This window comes from Cynocephalus volans, chromosome 5 (assembly GCF_027409185.1).
Source record: "Cynocephalus volans isolate mCynVol1 chromosome 5, mCynVol1.pri, whole genome shotgun sequence".
NCBI classification, from domain to species: Eukaryota; Metazoa; Chordata; class Mammalia; order Dermoptera; family Cynocephalidae; genus Cynocephalus; species Cynocephalus volans.
This window is the reverse complement of record NC_084464.1, coordinates 91,617,411-91,639,527: the sequence shown is the minus strand read 5'-3', so window position 1 is coordinate 91,639,527 and position 22,117 is coordinate 91,617,411. Positions and strand designations below refer to the sequence as shown.

Here is a 22,117-nt window from a genome sequence, read left to right as displayed (position 1 = left end):
TTTAATTTGATACTGCGTGGCAGTCAGGAGGTGGGAGATTATGTGAAGAAGCCTTTGTTCCACTACTTCATTCCAGAAATCTTTCACTTTGGGTCGTTGTGATTTTTCTTGTTGTTTTTCTTTAATTGTGGGAAAATACACTTTATGTAAAGTTTCTCATCTTAACCATTTTTACAGTTCAGTGGCATTAAGTTAAATTCACATTATTGTGCACCCATCACCACCATCCATCTCCAGAACTCTTCATCTTGCAAAACTGAAGCTTTGTATCCATTAATTAAAACACTACCCATCCCCCCTCTTTTGTTTTTGAGTTTATATCATATTAAGAATGTTTCTGTGAATTTTATAAAACTACCATTGAAGATGTTTTCTATTTTTGTATTCATATTTTCACATGAGTAAGATAACTTGGTGTTAGAGTTACTTTTATCCATATCCTCACAAGTGAGATAACCTGATTTGTTTCCTAAAAAAAAATTTAGGAAATTTTCTTCCTGCTGACTTGTTAGATCTATTACTAGGTAAAGCATCCTGTGTACTTTCCCTTTGTGCCTTGGTTGCCAAGAAGCATAATAACTATCTTTAGCTTAGGTTTTCTGGTATAATTTTATACCTGCATTTTATTTTTATGTGTTTAAGTCCATCAGAGCCTTTTTGGATCAAATGAAATACAGTAAATGAATGAAGTGTTTTTAAGTAGTTTTTAGTTTACATCAGAAAGAATTTTTTGTCATTCATTTGAATGTAAGCATCTTATTGCTACCTAAGTTCACAATTTATTTGTCAGCTGAAATGCTTTAAGATTGGCCTACATCACTAAGTTTTATTTCAGCAGGATTAAGTTGTGTTTAAAATAGGCAGAAAATCTTAGTGGTCATGGTTAGGTTTGGGAGACCTTATGTACAAAATTAACTAAAATCTTTTAAAGAGGGAAGGAAATAATATTTATTACATGCTTATTATGTAATACATTTTTGTTACTTAAACCTCAATGGAGCCCTAGTTTATTATTTAATAGGCTTATTATCCCCATATTTCAGATATGAAAACCTGAGTTCATTCATGTACAATGACTTTCTGAAGGTCTCATAGCTAGTAAAAGTGGAACTAGAATTTGGATCCTTTTTTTTTCTAAAAGAGGTTATAATAGGACCTTTAATAATATTGTATTTTTATTGGTAGAAACATTTCATAGTATAAACATAAACTGTTATAGCCTTTATTCTATAAATGCTTTGGAAATATTTATCCACTCTGGGAATATATCCTAAGGAAATAATCATTTTGTAGAGGATAAAGTAATTCACTTCCTAAAACCTAGAAATTAAAAAAGAAAGATTTAAATTTTAAAAAGTCAGCGTACACTAGGCCAATACAGAAATGTACAAAGCATCTTAAAGATAAATGATAGCTCCAGGTCTGCAGTTTTGGGGCATTTTTTAATGTTTATGGAATTCCACAAGTGACCTATTGACAATAGGAGAGTGAATATTATAACTAATCAGGAGACAGTGGTTTTAATTTTATTGCTCTCCTTCTGAACAATTACAAACCCCTCTAGAGAATATTTCTTCTTGATCTCTTCTCATATTCTTTACTTTTCCTGTTTTCCCTGTCACTTCCTTTCCCTTCTAGCTCTACAGCCATGGCTTGTGCGTGGATTAAGGAGGTGGGGAAGAAAAATGAAGACATTTTAAAATTTATTATGGCTGTGCTGCTATTTTACTATTTTGTTTTTATGCCTTTCTCATTGAAGGGATACACACACACACACACACACACACACACACACACACACACACACACACACACACACACACGCCGTATATATATGGCATAGGGGTTGAGTGTAGGTCCTGGTTTTAGATAGCCCGTGTTTACGTCCCAGTTTTTCCACTTACGCAAGTTACATAATTCTTTGTTCATCAGTTTCATCATTCATGGAACAAAGGCTATAATATGATACTCATGGGATTGCTGCAAGAAAAAATTGAAGCATATCAGACATACTTGTCATCTAAGAATCGTTAAATACATTGGGAATGTCTCTTCCAACAAACATTGAGTTTCTGATAATGGCAGTAGTTCACAACTTTGGCTATGTATTACAGTCACACAAGGAGCTCTACAAAAATATAAATGCCCCCATCCCTCCTATTCTAATGGGTAAACCTTCAGTAGGGCCCAGGGATCAGATTTTCCTCATTATTTACTTGTTTGCTTATATATTTATTGAGTGCCTTAAGACTTTTGTCTGTTTTGTTCACTGCTGTATTCTCAATACCTAGAACAGTGTTTTGCACACAGTAGGCACTCAATAAATACTTTTTGGAAAAATATTTCAAAATGTTATTTATGAAAAAATAAATGAATTGTCTTTGGATGCTCAGTGGATCATTCCCTCTTTTTTATACAAAATTTTTTTGAACTTATTTTTAAATTGACAAAAAATTCATCCTTTTCTTTTTGGCGGCTGGCCAACACGGGGATCTGAACCCGTGATCTTGGGTGTAATGGCTGTGCTCTAACCAGCCGAGCTAACTAGCCAGCCCCCAAAATTCATGGTTTTTGATGAACAGTTCTGTTTTCTACTTTTTGGTCAAACCGTGTTCTCACTCTCAGTCCCTGGCAACCACACATCAGTTATGCTTTGCAGAAAGTCAAATGAATTCATTCATACACTATACGCCCCTTTGAATCTGACTTCTTTCACTTAACACAATGCATTTAAGGCACGTTCATGTTTTTCAGTGCGTCAGTATTTTATTCTTTTCATTGCTAAGTAGAATTCCATTGAATCTAAAACAAGTGTATCTACTATTTTGACCTATTTTGCTCTTTTTGCTTTTTAGCTTTCCAAAGTGTTGGAACTTCCACCTGAAAACTTGATCAAGTCAATATCTGCAGTTCCAATTTCCAGAAAAGAGTTAAGTATAATATATGTAACAATCTAAAATGTTGCTGACTTTTATATACCAAAAAAAAAATTGTTACTCTTCAATTTACAGTAGTCATTGAAATTAAGCATATGATATGATTCATTATATTCAACCTTTTATTCCTGTTGAATAATATTCCCATTAAATAATTTAATTAAAATCTGTATTTTAGATACTCTGTTGTGGAAGATTATAATATTATTGTTATGTTAATTATTTTTTTATGCTAGTAACTTATTATGGGAAAGTCTGTGGGAATGAGGTTCAAATATAATTCTGTAACAAAAAAAGAAGCGAAGTTGTGGTTAGATTCTTACGGTTTTTGAAGACATGTTAAAGACTGTACAACCATCTGATGGTAGAATACTGTTGTACCATATTTATCTGCTAGTTTTTGTGTTGTTTTTGTTTTTCTCATTTCCATTTGAGGACTATCAGTATAGAGAACTGTTGGTTAAAACTACATACAACTGATAGTTGCTTCTTTGGATGCAGGGAGATATCACTTTCTTTGTGTTTGGTCAACCTAATCGATACTTGTTTACCATTTGGGTAGAAAACTTCAATACTTGGATAAAATACCCTCTCAGTCAATTAATAATAAGAAATTAGCTACATAGCAGGCATTTAAGCCCTAAACTTTGGAAAGATGTAAAGATATAATTATCGGTCCCATCATGTCTTTGTGCTTTGTCACAGGACTTTAAGATAGAGTAGGATGAATGTTCTTGTTCTCAGAATAGGACAAAGAAAGAAGTTGAAAAGGAAGAGAAAGGCTACATTTGGCCTTGTAGTGAAACACAGCATCTATAAGATGTCCTGCTGCAAGTTCCTTTACACTGAGTTTCAAGAACAGAGGCAACCTCTAAGGGCACCTTGTAATTATATGTAATTGGTAAAATTTTCCGAACTTATTACTTATTTCATAAAATCTGTAAATGACATTCTACATAATACAGAGAATGTCTCAGTTTTTATTTTGTTTCAAAGGCCTCTAATAATAAGCTGAACTATCTTGGCCCATCTTTTGAGAAGAATTCCCTTTATCTGCCTCCACTTTAACAATTTGAAATACTAAGAGTTTTGGTTTATAAAATACAAATATTGGGGAGGACCTCAAAAATTTTCTGGGCTACAAGTCTAAAATTTTGCATATTAAGTTTACTTAAAACTAAGGAAACCTCTATCGCTTTGCCATAATAAGCTCAGGTATCCTCTATAGTACTAAAACCAAGCCTAAATATTCTATGTTTCTAACTTTATTCTAGAATGCTATTAATTGCCAGGAGAATTAAGAAATATTATTTTTGTTAATGTGGTTTATCTAATGTGAATCAATTTGCTCAGTTCTACTAATTCTCTCAATTGTATTTTCAACTACGGTGGAATTCCTATATAATATTGATTGTAAGAGACAGAATTAACAACTTTATTATAGACCGGTAGCTCTCAAGTTTATGGACCTCTCACTAACCAACACTGTAACAGCCCCTCAGCAGTAGTGGGAAATAGCTATTTCTTTTTAAACTTATTTTTTTAATTATAAAAAATATGAAAGTGGATGGACTAGTTTAATGAACCTTGTGTGCCCATCACCTACCATTGTCTGCACAGGGCCAGTTTTGTTTCACCTATATCCCTACCCACTCTCCTCCTCCACATTAGATTATTTTGATATCTACTGCATTTGATAGCCTAGGTGTTACATCTTTTCAAAGGGGTTTTTTCAAATTAATTTATTTTTGTAGCACAAAAACAAAATAGATAATCTCCTTAAGGAAATTCAGGAGAATAAGAAAGAAGTTCCCAATAGTCTTAACTACAGTAAGACAAAATGTTAGCAAGTTGGTGTATTTTTTTTCTCTTTGAGTAAGTTTTTCAAAAACAGCTATGAAACTACATACAAAAATGTAAAATTTTTGAACTCTTGTCTCGACATTATTCTTTTTTTTGTAAATATCACTTTTTAACAGTGTAACCATCTAACATTCCTCTGTTGATGGGCATTTAGATTATTTTCAGTTCTGACTTTATACATAATTCACATGCAAGAATCACCTTTTTAAATAGACAAAGCAAAAGTTTTTTTGTGGGTGTGTAATTAAAAACAATGTAACAGTCTGTATTTATTTGTTTATTTATTGTGGTTGGGAATCTGAACCCATAACCTTAGTTTATAAGGCTGTGCTCTAACCAGCTGAGTTAACTGGCCAGCCTAAACAATGTAACAATTTAACCCTCTGTTAATGGACATTTAGATTCTTTTCAGTTCTGTTTTTGTACATAATTTATTTGCAAGAATCACCTATTTAGATAAAGCAAAAGTTCCTTGTGGGTGTGTAATTAAAAGCTCCCAAAAGGGAAAACCAGGAAATAGGTTAAGTCTGGTTGATCTCTCTCACCTCCCTGAAGCATTGTCTTCTCTCTTGGGCCTTTCTTACTGGCCAAGAACCCTTCACATAATTTCAGAATTCATGTTTTAAATATTCTTAGCTTAATAAGTTGGCGTTGATCATTGTGATTTATTTTCTTTGTCTTTCTGCCACTGAACTAATTGGAAATATTTCTGATTCCATTGAGATAATATAATTTTTAAAATTGAATTATATTAGCATATTATTCATTTCTAGAATAAAATTATAAATCCTTCCTACTATTTATAACTTTTAAAAAACTATCTACAGAAAATCACGTGACTTTTTTGTGTTTCCTGGACGTTTGAGAGCCGTGCTATAGGTTTGTGGTCGTAGTAAACGTTTTATAAATTATCCTAGCTATATATCAAAAAATCATAATTAAATCTTTGTTATATTCGAATCTGTATCATTTCAATTAATATTGTTATTAGTGCTGTTATTACTTACTTTTAATTTTACTTTATTTTCTTTGATTTTTAAAAATCTTTTTGTTGCTCCTGTCCTGTTTTGTGTTATTTCCATTTTATTAAACTAATTTCTTCAGCTTCCCATTTATTTATTGGCAAAAATATTTGACTGAACGTTTAGAGTCCTTTGGTAAGAATAAATACATTCAAACCTTATATGAGTGTCCATAATTAAGGTTAATTTTTAGAAAATTGAATTGTCATTTACTCATTAGAGAATAGTCTTAGAAAAGAAACAGTAGTTTGCCAACCAAGTTCATATAGGATGTAGTACAGAAAAAATATTCCTCAGGCGTCATACTGGTACTATTTAACAGTTTTTTTTTATTTAGCATCAGAACAAGGATTAATATTTATAATCGGAATTTGATTTCTTGGCAACACTGTGAAGTAGGTACCATTATCATTACCATTTTACTGAGGTACAAGAGGTTAAGCAATATGCCCCAAATCACACAGACACTGATCGGTAGATGAACTTGGGTCTGCGATTAAAGCTCACATGTCAGTAGGTAAGTTTAGGTCGTAAGTGTAATCCGTGCTAGGCTGCTGGATGATGGATTTGAGGCTTAGAAAAATTCTTAATGGTCATTATAGAGTAGGTTTTTTAATATGTTAACCAGAAGTCACAGGAATTTTTAGGCTTTTTCCTGAATTTCATGAGTTATCACTCATGGAAGTCACTTGAACTCCTCCAAAATATGTCCTTTTATGCCAATGACAGATGGACTAGATAGACAGTGGTTCAACTCACTTACTCTGCCTATAGACTCATTCTCTAGTTCCTTATTAAATATCAGAAGATGTTAGTGTGGGCAGTTATATAGATATTTGTATGTTGATTAAAAAAATTGTTTTTACACCTTGAACTATTTCAAACCTACAGAAAATTCATAGCCAATAATGTAATCAACGCTCTCATGTGGTCACTTTCTAAATTATCAAGTCCTAACTTTTTTCCAAATTTACTTCAAGTCTTTTCTTACTGGGGAGGGAGACTCCTGATTTTTGTTTTTAGAAATAAAACATTACAGATATTGTTGAAGTCACTGATATATTCCATACTCTTTGATTACATTCTTTCCCCTTCTTTCTTAGAGATAACTGCTCTCCTGAAGCAAAGGTTATTTTCACTAATTGGTTGCTTTGTGTTTGTTTCTTTGTTTTCGCATTGTTTCATCACCAACCCAATGAAGAGAACAAATGGCAGTGTCTATTTCTTTAATAAACTAGTGAATGTTTAGAATAATATTTTTCTTTTTCCCATGTTGAAACTCAAATTACAACATTTTGAAAATATTTTTGCTTTGGTCATTTAGAGGTCAGTGGAGGGGCTTGAATTAGAAGCAAGCATCTGGAGTAATAGAGGAAGCACTGTAGAAGAGGTCACAATACTTGGGATTTTTTTCTCAGTCTGCTTATTAGTCGCAGTAGGATTTTAGGAGAGATATTTACCTTGCCCAACATCAGCTTTCACGTCTATAAAATAAGGTGGCTGCTCTACCTATTTCACAGAGATATTCATAAAGCTACAATTAGGTGATAGAAGAGGAAGAATTTTGTAAGATAATAAAAGATAAAAATTCTAAATAAATACAAAGTGATCTCTAATTTCCTTCCTTTTAATTTTGAAAGCATAGCACCTTCTTCTGATAAAACTGTGTCTTTGTTGGGAACCTGTAGTGATTAGTCTTTGTTACATTAGTTTTTGTTATACTATTTTTAAATTAACAGCTCTTTCCCATTTCAATGTCTATTTTTAGAGAAGCAGCTGATTTTCAGCTTTCTGTGGATTCTTTATTGGAAAACAACAATGACCATTCACGACCAGATATTCAAGTTCAAGCCGAGAGATTGGCAGAGAAGGTAATTTAGCACTATTTTTTTTTTTAAATTATAATAAGCTTATTATTTTGAAGAAAAAAATTACTCTGCAGGCAATCTCAGCCATAATAATCAATTTAGTAGTGTTGCTTTGTTCAAGGAATCTTGGAAAACATAATTTAAATTCATTTTAATCATGTACTATAAGGTTACAGTGATTTTTCAAATTAGTTATAAAGCATTCCTCTTGAGCTGACATTGTTCAATTTTTTGATTAACTACTTACAAGAGCACTGAAGTGTTAATTAAATTTACAGATTGAAGCTGGATGGACTTTTGAATTTAGGAAAACAAGCTTGATAAATTAGAGCACTGGGGTGCAATTTTTAAAATGGTTTCTGAGAAGATGAATATTAAAATATGAGAGGAAATTATTAGATGTAAATAGAATTATGATTACAGAGAACAGGTGGTTAGATGAGTTAATAAACTGCTTTTATTTCTGAGTTCTCTTATGGGTTTAGTATCTAAAAGAGGAATTGAAAGGATTGTAGAGAATGACCAAATCTAAGTTGTAAGTGTGATACACTCAGAAAAAGCAAATGTTAGACAGGGCTTTCATTTTTTGTTTTAATGGTGTTATTACATGTAACACAGATGAGATGACTGGAAACTCGAGGAATTGGAACAATGAAAGTCACTATCATGGAAAAAGATGTTTAGTTAGAGAATGAGTATGATAAAGGAGCTTTGGTAGCTGAGTAAATATTTATTTAATCACAAAATCACTCAGATTTTTATCAGGAAGTACACCAGGAGTAGAATTATTTTCATTACAATATTTAGTTCCTTTCCTTCATTTCTTGTAAGTTCTCAAAAATAAAGACTAGTGACTTTTTAGTGACAGAAATTATCTCTTCAAATTCCATATCTATATTGGGTTTTGAACATTTAGCAGGTTAAAAAGGAAGGCATATGCGTAGAAGGCAAACTATTTAAATTATTTACATCTTATGAGTTGGTACAAGTTAGTTTAGGCCCTGACAGAATGTCATGTTCTGTGGCTCTCATGAAAGATGATACAAAGTGCTCATTGCATGTCAGAGTAAGTAGAGTTGGGAGTAGAGTGATGCCCTTTCTTCCCTGACAGATGGAGAACTTGAGTGAGGAAAAGGGAAAGAGGAAGAGACAGACTTTGAATACAGAATAGCATCCTAGTCAGGAAAAAGAAAACGTGTTTACCTAAATAGAACGATGGAACTGAAGAATTTGGCTAAGGCCTGGGTCTAGATATAGTGACTGTAAGAGATGACCCTCCTGCTGTCTATGTAAGCCAATTTTATAGTATTAGAACTTCATATCTTATTACACCTATTTTAAAACATACCTATTTTATGTGGTTTATTTTCTTTTCAGCTAAAATGTGATACAGTGGTGAGCGAAATCAGCACTAGTCAAGGGACTGTAAATTTTAAAATAAACAGAGAACTGTTAACAAAGGTAAGAATGGCTTATATGGATCCTGCCATGTGCTTTCACTTTCAGCTTTAGCCACATTGGTCTTCCTTCGGTTCTTAATCTCATTGTGCCTCCTCTTGCCTCAAAACCTCTGCCTGAACTGCCACCCCAAGTTGACATTACTTATCTTTCAGGTCTGGCTGTTTCCTAGACAGTGCCATTATGACCCTTTCATTTGTAGTCCTGAATAACTCTCCTTTGAAGAACCTATCATACTTGCTTTTTTATAGTCCTTTTATTTGATTAATGTCTCTTGCCCTTTAAACTCTAATTTCCATTAAGCCTTATAGGATCTATTTTTCTCACTATTGGATCTCCAGTTCTTAGCACAGTGCCTAGCATGTAGTAGGTGTTAGATAACTGTTTGTTGAGTGAATAAACAAACACTGTACTGCATGCAAGAAAGGTATGGCTTAATGTCACAGTAAAGGTATATCCTAGAGCATCGAGAACCCATAGTCTGAAAAAGGAGTATTAAATGTGCCCATGCTGTACATTATAATTTTGATGATAATTTTTGTTTGCTGAAAGCCTAATTTCTTCTACATTTGTCTTCATTATTTTCAGGCCTTAGACATTGGTCATTTTCATATCTAATGAATTTTTTAGATCACATCAAGGAAAAAAATTCAACCCTTCTTAGTACCTGCCTTGGGTTAAATGTCCCCCCAAAACTTAATCCCCACTGTAACTGTCAAGGGTGGGAAATCCTATTATGGTAGTTGAAAGGTAGGGGTCTTGAAGAGATGATTAGATTGTAGGATCATGCCATAATGAATGGATTAATAATGGTGGTCAGGGCCATGGTTCTGAGTGTTTTAAAAGAAGAGCACATGAGAGGTTAGTGTCTCTTTGCTCTGCCATTTCTGCCATGGGAGACCCCTGGTTCACTGTCACCACCACTGAAGTCCTTACCAGATGTGTTCCCTGGATATTGGACTTCCCACCCTCTGAAACTGTAAGCAATAAATTTCATTTTCTTTATAGGTCACCCAGTTCCAGGTATTTTGTTATGAGCAACAGAAATGGACTAATACAGAAAATTGGTATCAGGAGTGGGGTGTTGCTTGTAATAAATAATTGAAAATGTGGAAGCAGCTTTTGAACTGGGTATTGAGGAGAGGTTGGAAGAATTTGAAGGAACAGGCTAGAAAAAACCTAGATGCTGGTGAAAGTTTAGAAGACCAGAAAACCAGAGAAAGTTTGGAATATTTCAGAGACTGATTAGATGGTGGTGACCAGAATGCTGATAGAAATATGGACAGTAAAGGCCATTATGAGAACATCTCTGATGGAAATGAAAAGGGACTTATTGGAAACTGGGGCAAAGATCACCCTTGCTATGAACTGGCAAGGAACTTGGCTGCATTGTGTCCATGTTCTAGGACTTTGAGGAAGTTGGAACTTAAAAGTTGTAAAACAGTGTTTGGCAGAAGAAATTTCTAAGCAGCAAAACATTCAGCAAGCTGCATGGCTACTTGTAATGCCTGAGTTGAGTTATGGCATCAAAGGCATGATATAAAGCCAGAATTTAAAAGGAAAGCAGAGTGTAAAGATTTGGAAAATTTGCAGCCTGGCCATGTGGTAGAGAAGCAGAGAGCATTTTCACAAGAAAAATGCAATGGTACTAAGAAGATTAGTACAAAAGAAAGGGATAAACAAGAGAAGTGGGAAAAGGCCCTGAAGGCATTGCAGAAGCCTCTCTGGCCAACCCTTCCATTATAGAGCTAGAGGCCTAGGGAGACAGAATGGTCTTGGGGAACAGGCCTGAGGTGCCCTCCACAGGCTCACTGCCCAGGGCCACCTCAGGATGCTGCTCCCCACACCATCTCCCCATACCATCTCCCCACACCAGCACTCTAGCTGCTTTGGCAGCTCCAGCTGGAGCTAAATTTGCCCCAGGTGTGGTTGGACTTGAAGCTTTGCAAAATACAAACCGGAAGCCTTGGCAGCGTCCACATGGTGTTAGGTCTGCAGGCTTGCAGAATGCCAGAGCTGTGGAGGTTTTGCAGCCTCCACCCCAATTTCAAAGGAGGTATGGAAAAACCTGGGGGCCCAGGAATAGATCTGTCATGGGGTGGATTCACCACATAGAGCATTTGCTAGAGTAATGTCAAGAGGAAATGTGGGATTGGAATTACAGCTGAAAAACGCCACCAAGGCCATGCCTAGTGGAGCCGTGGGAGTGGGTCCACCATGGAGACCCCAGAATTGTAGAGCTACCAGTGTGCAATACCAGCCTGCAATAGCTAACGCATCACCTGAGACCAGGAAAGCCACAGGAGTGCAGCTACCCAAGCACTTGGGAACCCAACCCCCACACCAGCATGCAGAGGACATTAAATATGGAGTCAAGGTACATGATTTGCCAGCTTTAAGATTTAATGCTTACCCTGTTGGGTTTCAAACTTGTTTGGGACCTATTACGCCTTTCTTTGGCCTATTTCTCTCTTTTTGAATGGGAATATGTACCCTATGTTTGTCCTTCCATTGTATCTTGGAAATACATAACCTGTTTTGATTACATAGATGGGACTTTGAACTTTGGGTTTTTGAGTTGATGCAAGGTAAGATTTGGGGGACAAAATGAATGTATTTGTATATGAAAAGGCCATGAGTTTTGGGGGTCCAGGGGTGGAATACCTTCTGTTGAAAGTCCCCAAACTTAATCCCCACTGTAAATGTTGAGGGTGGAAAATCCTATTATGGTAATTGAAAACTGGAGCCTTGAAGAAGTGATTAGATTGTAGGACCATGCTGTTGTGAGTGGATTAATAATGGTGGTCAGAGGTGTCATCCTGAGGGCTTTGAAAGAAGAACACATGAGAGGTTAGTCTCTCTCTGCTCCACCATTTCTGCTGTGTAAGATTCCAGGGTCACATAAAACAAAACATCAAAGTATATAAACTTAAACTTATTTATGTATAATAACAAATATTTCTGTAGTGAAACAACTCAGACATTTATGGTTACCTATTAGTTAATATAACATGACTTTAAGATTTCAAATTACTGAACAAGATTTCAAATTGCTGAAAAGAGTTTTTGAAACTATGACAATTTCATTTATAAGCATTTAACCCATTCACATTTGTCTAATTTACTCATACCAAGCTATACCTTTGTCAACCAGTATTAACCAAGGCCTTTGAGATGTTGGACATAGATACCCTTCCCTAGCTGTCCTGGGTCCCAACTATCCACCTGCCATCCAGGGTGATAGGGATCCCAAGACAGAGGCTACAAAGATAATGCCTAAAGGATGTTGTGTTGTCTCTCCCAGCATGGACAAGAGGCAGAGCTGAGACAGGGGGTGATGAGACTATATTTGGTATTGTCTTGCAGCTGTTGGTCTATGTGCTGTGGACATATATATCCCCAGGCCTCACTGTGGCCACCTGTCTAGACCCCAGAACTTAGAGGCTTAAAACCAAAGACAGGCTAACAACAAGATGTGTGCAATGCTTGGGGGAAACCCAGCGGCCAGTTCTCTCACAGCTTTTAGTTCATAAACAAATTAAGCAAATATCAAACATATCAGAAAAGCAAAAATTTTATGACCTTAAAACATCAGACAGTATAAATTTGTTTTGCCCAATAGACAAAGCTAGACAAAAATCTAGATTAAATTCTGAAAACACTTTTATTTTACCAATAATTTAAAAAATTCTTTTTTTTTAAAGAAAACATAATTTTATTAATGTTAATTTTTATATTCTAGGATGATGTTGCAGAGCAGTTTGGAGGGAAGGGGAGAAGGGAAATGGGAAGGAAGTGGGATGGAAGAAGGAGGAAGGAGGAGGAGCGGGATTGAGGCCTGTGGCACCCCCCTCATTCCCACAGAGGAGACCAGGGGGCTTATTTGGTGGTGGCTTTATAGCAATGCAGAAAATGGCAAAGCAGAGAGAGAGACTAATCTCCTCATTCACTCTCTTTTTAAAGCCACCAGAACCACTCCCATTATTCTGAGAATGGAGCAATCCATTCATGAGGGTGCAGTCCTCACAATCCAATCACCTCCCCAAGGCTCCAACTTCCAACTACCAAAATAGGATTTCCCACCCTCTTACACCACTTTCACAGTGAGGACCAAGCCTCTAATGCAATAAACTGGATGTATGTGTGTGGGGCGGGAGGGGAGGGATAATTCAATCTGTAATATAGAAGGAGTGCATAGTTAATAGAGGTTTAAGAAGAAAGAGCATTCAATTGACTAAATAGTTTCTATGGAGAAAAGCTAAAATCCACAGAGAGAAATAGGTGACTAAAAGTAAATATAGTCAAACAAAACCAAAGAGATGCAAAGGAACCATCTCAGGAAATAGAGCCAGTCAGTGTGCTGGCTGCAAATGCGCTCTTTCATTGAGCTCAGAGTTAAGTTAAACAGAACAAAAAGTTCCTAACACATCATAAACTAAAATTTCAAATCAAAAGCAAATATGACAAACAATTTAAAATTTTGTGATGGGTCTAAAATTTGTTTCAAATACAGTCTGCTGAAATGCTGTTAGCTAGTTTTCTGGATATTAACATTTCATAGGAATTCACATCTCCAAGGGATAAGTTCAAACCAGGAATAGAACTTGGGCAGTGTTGGTGAAAGCACTAAATCCTAGCCATTAGATCACAGAGCAAGTTTTTAAGGCTAGTTGTTAATCTTTTTATAGGTACCAATAAGACAGCTGTTTAAGACCAGAGCTTTCTAAAAAGGTGTCTTTTGAATGCAGCCAATTCAAAGGATCCATGATCTGGCCAGAGACAATTCTGGATCCTCACCAGTCGTGCACCCAATTTCAATAGCAACTCAATCTGACAAAGACCAGGAGGTAGTTTTCAGGCTTAGAGAGGGCATAGAAGAAGTACCCCCATGACCTCCCAAAATTCACTCCTAAAGATAGGCAAAGATAGCAAAAAGACTCTTGTCACAGGCAGTTAGGACAAAGTCTTTGGTCCCCCACAGAATGTGGGGCGACTCCAGTCACAGACCTGCTAATCTGTGACCCCGGAGAGGCGATACTGGGAAGGGAGTTTCCCAGCACAACAAGGCAACAAGGATGAGACAGTAAAGGCCTTATGTACTGGGCTTCTTATGACAAACTCCCCTGAGAGCTTGACATTTTCAAAACTTCCTAATTAATTTAAATTGGCCACCAAACATGACCCAAAAGCCATGTTTCCCAAATTGTGGAGACCAAGAGAGAAAGAGCTCCCACTTGGCTATAAGTCAAGCTTCAGGACATAAGTAAGATGAGAGGGTAACCATTATATAATTCTTCTCTTAAAGACAAATGACATAGAAAGGCAAAGGAAAAAGCAGATACCAGAGTTGCTACACCAAAGACTAGTCAGACAAATCCTTTTCTCCCATCAATCAAAAAGAGACAGTGATCTTTATTGTCACCACTCAACTGGATTGCACAGAGAGCAGAAGTCTGGTAAGAAAGTCTTAACCTTTTCTGCCGGCTTTCAGGCTTTGGTCTCTTCCATCTGCAACTCCAGAAGGGCAGGGTGGCTTTTGGGATCCTGCTCACAGCACCATAATGTAGGGGCCAAAGGAAAACCTCACCCCTAAAACTTCATTAATAAAAGTCACTGACAAATTTTGATCAGTACGAAGAAAAGGCATAGCAAATTTTATTATTTAATGTGCTAGAAGGCAGCAACGCACAGGGGAACCAGGAGAGTAATGTCTCCTGTTTCACACATATTTTTCATTTGCCAAATTCAATTTTGCATGCTATACTAAGTTTTTTTTAAAAAAGACAGAAAAAGAGATACTAATTTAAATGGCTCCACTTCTGCTCATTATTTCACTAGTTGAGTTTTTGTCCATAGGCAATGGATGCATTCAAGACACATGTAGTTTCCATGAACACATGGAAAGAATGAATGATGTTAAGCACTTTTTAATTATTGGGCAAAGAATTGACCAGTCAAGTAGGTAGTGATATCTTCCTTAGAAGTCCTAGTGAAAGCCGTAGAGAAATAATCAACAGAGTTAGATAAAATGATAAAAACTGTCCACAGAGAAAAGGTGATGGTGATAGGCAAACAGACATTACCAGCCAGTTGGAATATTCATTAATTTGCTAACACATTCCAAATAGTGAAAACTTTGAAAGATTTCATTTCTGATTAAAAACGCTTTGTGCAACAATATTACATTACTGAGTGCAACTTACATTTAAGCATACATATTGATAAATAAATGGGCCTTTAACTTATTCATCTATTAGAATATCAGGGAACTTTAGTAGCTCACTGACGTGTATTTAAAAGCTTTCATCTATGTGCCCACTAATTTAATAAGCCTACTACTTATTATTTGCTAAGGACTATATTACTGAGATCTAAAGATAAAATGGCTTGGATCTTGGCCTCAAGGAGCTTATGATTTAAGAGAAAAGCATTAAAAGAAATCATAGTGTAATGTGTGGTAGGTATGATAATGTGATGAATATTACAATGGAGGCACGTATAAGATGCCATCCTAGTGTAAAGAAAGGTACACATGAGTCTGTCTTGAGGAGAGAGAACATAACCTTTAATTGAGATAAAGATGAAGAATGGACCTGAGAGCCATTCCAAGCAGAGAAGACGACTTGGGCCAGATTATAGACAGTGAAATATGGCATTGTCTGGAAATTATCAGAAGTTAAGTGTGGTTTGCACACAGGATAGCATAGGGCTAGATATGAAATTAGAAATTGTGAAGGGCCTTATATTCTCTGCATAAGAGTTTCATTTTCCTACAAATCATTATTTTCCTTGTTATACCACAGGAAGCATGTGATGATTTTTGGTAGTACACCAATGAAATATGTTTTATTTTAATGGTTATATATTGTTGCAAAAAATAACTAGCACCTCTAACTTGTGATTTTTATGTACCTTTTAACCAAAAAAAATAGTTTTTTTAGCTTTATGATAGCCTGTTTTAATATAAACACAAGTGTTGGAATTAATCAATGTTCATTTCAGGAAGCTTCTTGTCTGAATCTGACGACATAGTTGTGTCTGTACCCTGCTCAGCAGCCTTAGAGCCTGGGTTGTCTCCTTGTCCATCCACTGTTTCATTCTGGTCTGCATTTTTTTTGTTCCTCTTTTGGAAATTCCACTTTGGTTTTGGGCTTTGAAATTATAGGGCTACAAATACTTGTCAGCTCCTTAATTTTAAATTTAGCTTCAATCTCTTTTGTCTTGACAGTGGGATCCATTGTCAGATTCTGCGTGTTCTGCAGATCCAGCTTGTCGTTCATCTGCTTCATCACCTCCTTCATACTTTTTTCTGCTTTTATCACGTCAGCAGCATCCAAATGGTCATACTTGGTCCTCTTTGTTTTTGAAAGAACTGATTACTTTCATATACCATTGGATTTGTTTACCTAGTTCTTCAAATAATTTTGGTCTTTCTTCAGATTCATGGAACTGCATCTTAACTGGTTGACCTAGATTTTTTTAATTCAGCCAGTTTATCAACATAAACTTGCTTTTGGCTGATCTTCTCCATCCTCATATGACAAATTTTCAGTGTCTTCTAGTTTCAAGGTAGAACTGGGAACAATTGTCTTCACTCATGAACTTCTCATACCCACCACTAAACTTACCTGTCATTTCATACACTTTCTTTTACTGTATTCTTAACATCATTCCACTCCCTCTCCAGTTTATCCTGCATGATTGTCTTACCCTCTTTTTCAGTGTACAGTTGAGCATATCTCTATCTGCCATAACAGCTGATTCTCGACTGGCAGGTTCACAGCACTGGTCTTCACTTTTGCCTTCTTGGCTTGAGGTGGTTGGTCCATCATTTTGTCTTTCGATCCAGCTTGAGAGGTTTCCATTCTTTGGACTAAGCCTTATTTTCTGCTGGCATCTACTGTTGTTGCTCTTCAACATGTAGTTCCCCCTGGTCCACTTTCATCTTCTGTTCCTCCTTTGCATTCTGATCTGTTTCCATTGGTTCTTCATTTTCCTCAGACTTGTACATTTCCAGTAGGGATGCACTGGATGCACTGAAAATGCCAAGGGCATTTACTCTAACCTTGACTTTACTTTTTTTTGTTTTATTTTATTTTATTTTTTTATTGAATCATAATTGGTTACACATATGTTTGGGGTTCAGTGTTAACATATGTTGATCATATTAATATTATTAGCATATATATTATTACAAATCATACTTATTCTTTATGCCTCTTATAAAATCTCTTCCCATCCCCCTCTCCCTCCCCTCTCCCATCTCTGATAACCCTAGATTTCTTCTCTCCTTCTGAAAGAGTAACAGGCCCCATGGCAGCAGCGGCATGCCTGGATGCAGGAGGAGGGGTCGGTCCCCAGCTCTATGTCTCTGACCCTGGCTGGACCCTGTGGCAGCAGCAGCATGCCTGGTTGTGGGAGGAGGGGTCAGTCCACAGCTCCATCTGTTTTTACATTCTAAGTTGTTGCAGAGCAGTTGGGTGGAAGGGGGAAGGAAATAGGATGGGAGAAGAGGAAGGAAAGGGGCGTGGTTGAGGCCCATGGCACCCCCCTCATTCCTGCAGGAGAGACGAGGGGCTTTCCAGTGATGGCTTGGTTGTTGCTGGGCTGAATGCAGATGTCAGGGGTGCGTGGCTGAAGCCCTCGGCTCCCCACTGCCTTGTTTCAGGAGACTAGGGGGCTTCCAGCAGTGGTTCAGTGGTTGTCACTGGGCTGGGTGTGGTTGTCGGGGGGTGTGGCCGAGGCTCTGCCCCCCCCAACTCCCCCCACCCCCGGCTTCCCAGTTTGGGAGGCCAGGGCACTTCCTGTGGCAGCTAGGTGGTCATGACTGGGCTGGTTGTGGGTGTTGGGGGGCATGACTGAGGCTCCCAGCCCTACCCACTCTCTGGCTTGGGGGCCCAGGGGGCTTCTGGTCCTTCTAGGTTTTATAGATGTTCTTTGGTGAAGTGAGACCTTTGCTAGTTAGTATCAAACTTTGTCTCTCATCTGTGGGTATTTTGTTTTTTCTTTCAGTTCTGTGTTGGTTTATTTGCTGTTCCCAGTACTTAAACTCTGCACTGGAACTAATTTGTTGTCCTTTGCTTGCTTCCAAAATGGGGGAACTTCCTGTGGGGACCAGCACCCCTGAGATCCAGTGTACCTGAGTGGTGTGGAAACTCTTTTCTGGACCTGAATCTTTTCAGCAAACTGCTCCCTCTGCAGTACTATATTCCTGACAAGTCTACACAGAGTGGTCCTGCGCTGATTAGGGGGGAGATCAGCTGTTCTTGCTGTGCCCCCATTTCCCCCCAGTGGTCTGTCTCCCCCACCCCCCACACTCCAAACACTTCCCATGGGGCGGGCTGTGTGCTGGTCCCTTGCGATGACTCATCAGCCTCTGAGTGGCTCCTTTTTTCAGTTGTGGCTCCTCACTCCTATGTGGGTCCATGGGAATGCTGTTAGTGGTCTTGCTGGCTGGCCACCAAGGCCCTCCTCTCCTCTGTTGCCTCCATGTAAGTTCATAGGAAGGGCACAGCAGGGACTTTTGCCAGTTCTTGCTCCATGCATTCACCAGCTCCAGACTTGAAGCAGCTGGGGCTTGAAATGGTAGGAGTGATCCTTTCTTTCTCTCATCGTGGCTTCTCCCACCTTCATGTACTCTGTAGGTCTTTCCTCTTCCCCTGAGCTCTAGCAGCCCCAGCTTGGCTGTCATTGCTTTTTAATAGTTGTAAGTTGGTTGATTTGTGGGAGAGAGTGACGCTGGGGACTGTCTATTCTTCCATCTTGACCAGAGGCCTTGACTTTACTTTTGAACTGGAGCCATCAGACTGGGTAGTGACTTTCTGAACAGGATCTGGATAGGGCAGATCCTGGGGAGAGCTGTAGTAGGCCTCAACAATGAAAGTTACCTTTCTATAAAATGTGAGGACTTTAGAGAAAGGAGCAGCATGATTTTTCTGAAAAGACTCCATAGTCACTTGACCCTCTTCAGCTGGAGAATTCCATTTCAGAGATATTGGATGTGATACTACACCAGTGAGAGAATATTCTCTGACTTTGAAAGCAGGCGATAAGATTGCATACTGCAAAGCATAGCCTCAAGTGACAGCTTCATCAGCGTTTAATATTGTACTAAGTTCTTTACCAAAAAATTTGCTGATCTTCTCTTTTTACTGCAGGGACTCAAGTAGTACCACCAACTATCACCATTGCATAAGCACTTTCTTTCTTTAACTTAGCTTGTTCCAAAATACTGTGAAGTGGTGGCTCAATTCTAATTAAGAGATTATCACACATCTCCAGAAATTTACCTCTATTTATGGTTCCAGATGCATCAATATCATTCATAAAACATTCAGTGCTCAAAGGGAGGTCTGAAACATTTGCGCTCATTAATTTGCTTAGTTTCTCACAGTCCTGAGAAAGTTGTAGTAATGCATGGATTTTGGACTTTATGTTTAACTTGTACTTCTTCCCAAATTCTTCACAGAAGTGATTTACTAAGACTTCATCAAATTTTTGGCCTTCCACTGTTATGGCAAATGCAGTGGTCAGAACTTAGTTTTGCTCTATTAAATGCACATACAGAAACTTGATGAGCAGAATGCCCCATGTCTACGAAAACTGCTTTTCTTGGTTTCTCTTCTAAGGCAGGAAGATTTTGCTTATAGCTTACATATGCAAGAGCAACTGCAGTAGTTTCATTCATTAATTTCAGGCAACTGAGACCAGCATTCTCTGTTGCACCCATCACTGATGTCTTTCTGTATAGAAACAAGGAACCGAAATAACACAGTCAAAAACAGGCTTTTTAAGAACACTTTCTGCTGTCTCCTTCAGTTGGACAAAAGCGTGGCTGTCACTTGCTCAGTGGTAAAATTTTGCTCTTCCTCTGTATATGTCACTTTTATACTCGTTAATCCAGCAGGCAATTGCACAATATCATATGCATTTTTCTGCCTCCACAAATGTATTAGAGAATGCTCAGCCATGGAATCCTTTAAATCCTCGTACTGTATTTTTTGCATTGGAAACTACATGGCTTTTAGCTGCTGCTACAATTGAACGATTCTTAGGACCAAAAGAAATACAATCTGGTGTGCAGCATTTGCTGTACTCATTAGCCATCATCTCAGTGCCACCAGTGCGAGTCACAGTGATGTAGCAGTTCTGGAAGCCCATGTCTACGCCAGCCACCAACATGGCACTGGCTACTGCGTGGGCTTGGGCCCAGGTCTGGCCGCTGAGACAGGATATGGACCCCAGCAGAGCTAGTGTGCAGAGAGCTGCCATATAGGCTGGCATACTGGGGTTACTGGGGGATAAGTGGGTGTCCACGTGAGTGCCCCTAGGTGCTTGGCAAATAAATTATCTTAAGTTTAAAAAAGCAAAGGCGATATGCATATAAAATAAAAATCGGACCAGGGTGCTCGCTTTGGCAGCACATATACTAAAGGTTAGACCAGAAATTGGTAGAAGCTTTTAAATGATAGGGAATCATTGAAGGGTTTGAATAGAACATACACTCTATTAAGTGTGTGTGTTGTGTAAGAAGATCGGTGTTATTGTTTTGTTGTGATTGTTTTTGCAATGGTATAGCTGACAGATGATGAGGGTCTAAACCAGGGCAGAAAAGACAACTTTAAAGATATTTAGGAGATAGCTTGCGCAGGGCTTGGTGATTAATAGGTGATTGGTTATGGAGGTTAAGGGAAAAGGGTGAATGTTATGAACTCCTATATTTCTGAGTTGGTTAGTTGGGTGAGTGGGAGGGAAGCCCATGGAAATGGGGAGTGTAGAAGGAAGAGCAAGTATATTCCCTTTGAGGTGCCTGAGAGAGGTGTTCATTCCTGAGTTGGATTATGTATCAGTCTGTAGCACGAGAGTGTGTTAGGTAAGTAGTAGTTTACATCTCAGGGGATTAGTTTAAATCACCTAAAAGTGTAAAAAAGCTTAGAAGCAAGAATGGAGCACAGGACGCAGAGTGAAGGGCAGACACTGGAAGAGGAACCTACAAAGGAAGCTGAGAGGCAAATGTCAGGAGAGAGTGGGGTGTCTGCAACCAAGGAAGGAGGATAGTTGAAAACAAAAGGGAGTAGTTGCCAGCTAAGATAATGTTTGAAAAATAGTTATCCCTGGGAAAGGAGGGAGGAGACCAGAATAAGGACAGATGATCAAAGGGATTTTAGACCTTAGCCTTATCTTAAATGTTTAATTTATTTTACAAAAAAAGTATTTATAAAAGTGATGTGTTAAAATTAAGTGTTCAGTTGAGTTTATCATTTAGAATATTGATTCTGAGAACAATTTCAGTGAAATGGTAGAGCAAGAATCTAGGTAGCAGGTGGGTCAGATTGTCAATGGAAGGTTTGCAAATGGAGTATATAAGATACTCTTTTATTAAAGCTGATGTTTTTGTTTGTGCCAGAGAAATCATTGAACAAAGGATCGTTCAGTGTTAAAGAGAATTCTAACTTATTGATGTTAAGTTTTGTGTAGTCTACCATTCGCTACATAAAAAAGGGATGGGAAATGAAAAAGATTTGTAGACCTTTAACTTAGAATAAAGATGGATTCCTTCTCACTAATGTTTACCTCTCTACTTGCAGTCTTCTTGTAACACATATTCTTGGAGTAAGAACATTTATTGGGCCCCTAGTATGTGACAGGGACTATTTTATTTAACATCTATATATTGTATTCATCTTTTTTCTCTTTCCTACTGCACAATGTGATTGAAGAAAATATTTTCTCTGTGTTCTGTGCAAATAAATACTGTTTCTGAACCTTAGACTTTGTATACATTAAATGGGAAACATTGCCCATCTTTAAGATTATAAGGCTTAAAGATAACATACAGAAACACCTAGTATTGAATGTAACAGCCAGCAGATGCTTCTTAAATGTTATGTATTGTTTTACTGCCTGCTGTTGCCTTCTCTGCTGTTCCATTTAGTGACCATCTTAAGCAACTCTTTGATAATAAAATTCT

General features: G+C 37.5%; 1 protein-coding gene and 1 pseudogene across 1 annotated transcript in view; one reads left to right on the top strand and one right to left on the bottom strand.

Moving 5' to 3' along the window:
* Positions 1-22,117, top strand: part of RARS2 (arginyl-tRNA synthetase 2, mitochondrial) — a 65,567-nt gene that overhangs the window by 9,083 nt on the left and 34,367 nt on the right. Inside the window, exons 2-4 of the mRNA XM_063097738.1 lie at positions 2,856-2,929; positions 7,590-7,692; positions 9,067-9,150. Coding sequence (XP_062953808.1) covers positions 2,856-2,929; positions 7,590-7,692; positions 9,067-9,150 — 261 coding nt within the window. The remainder of the gene's footprint in view (positions 1-2,855; positions 2,930-7,589; positions 7,693-9,066; positions 9,151-22,117) is intronic.
* Positions 16,130-20,328, bottom strand: LOC134379214 (heat shock 70 kDa protein 4-like; annotated as a pseudogene).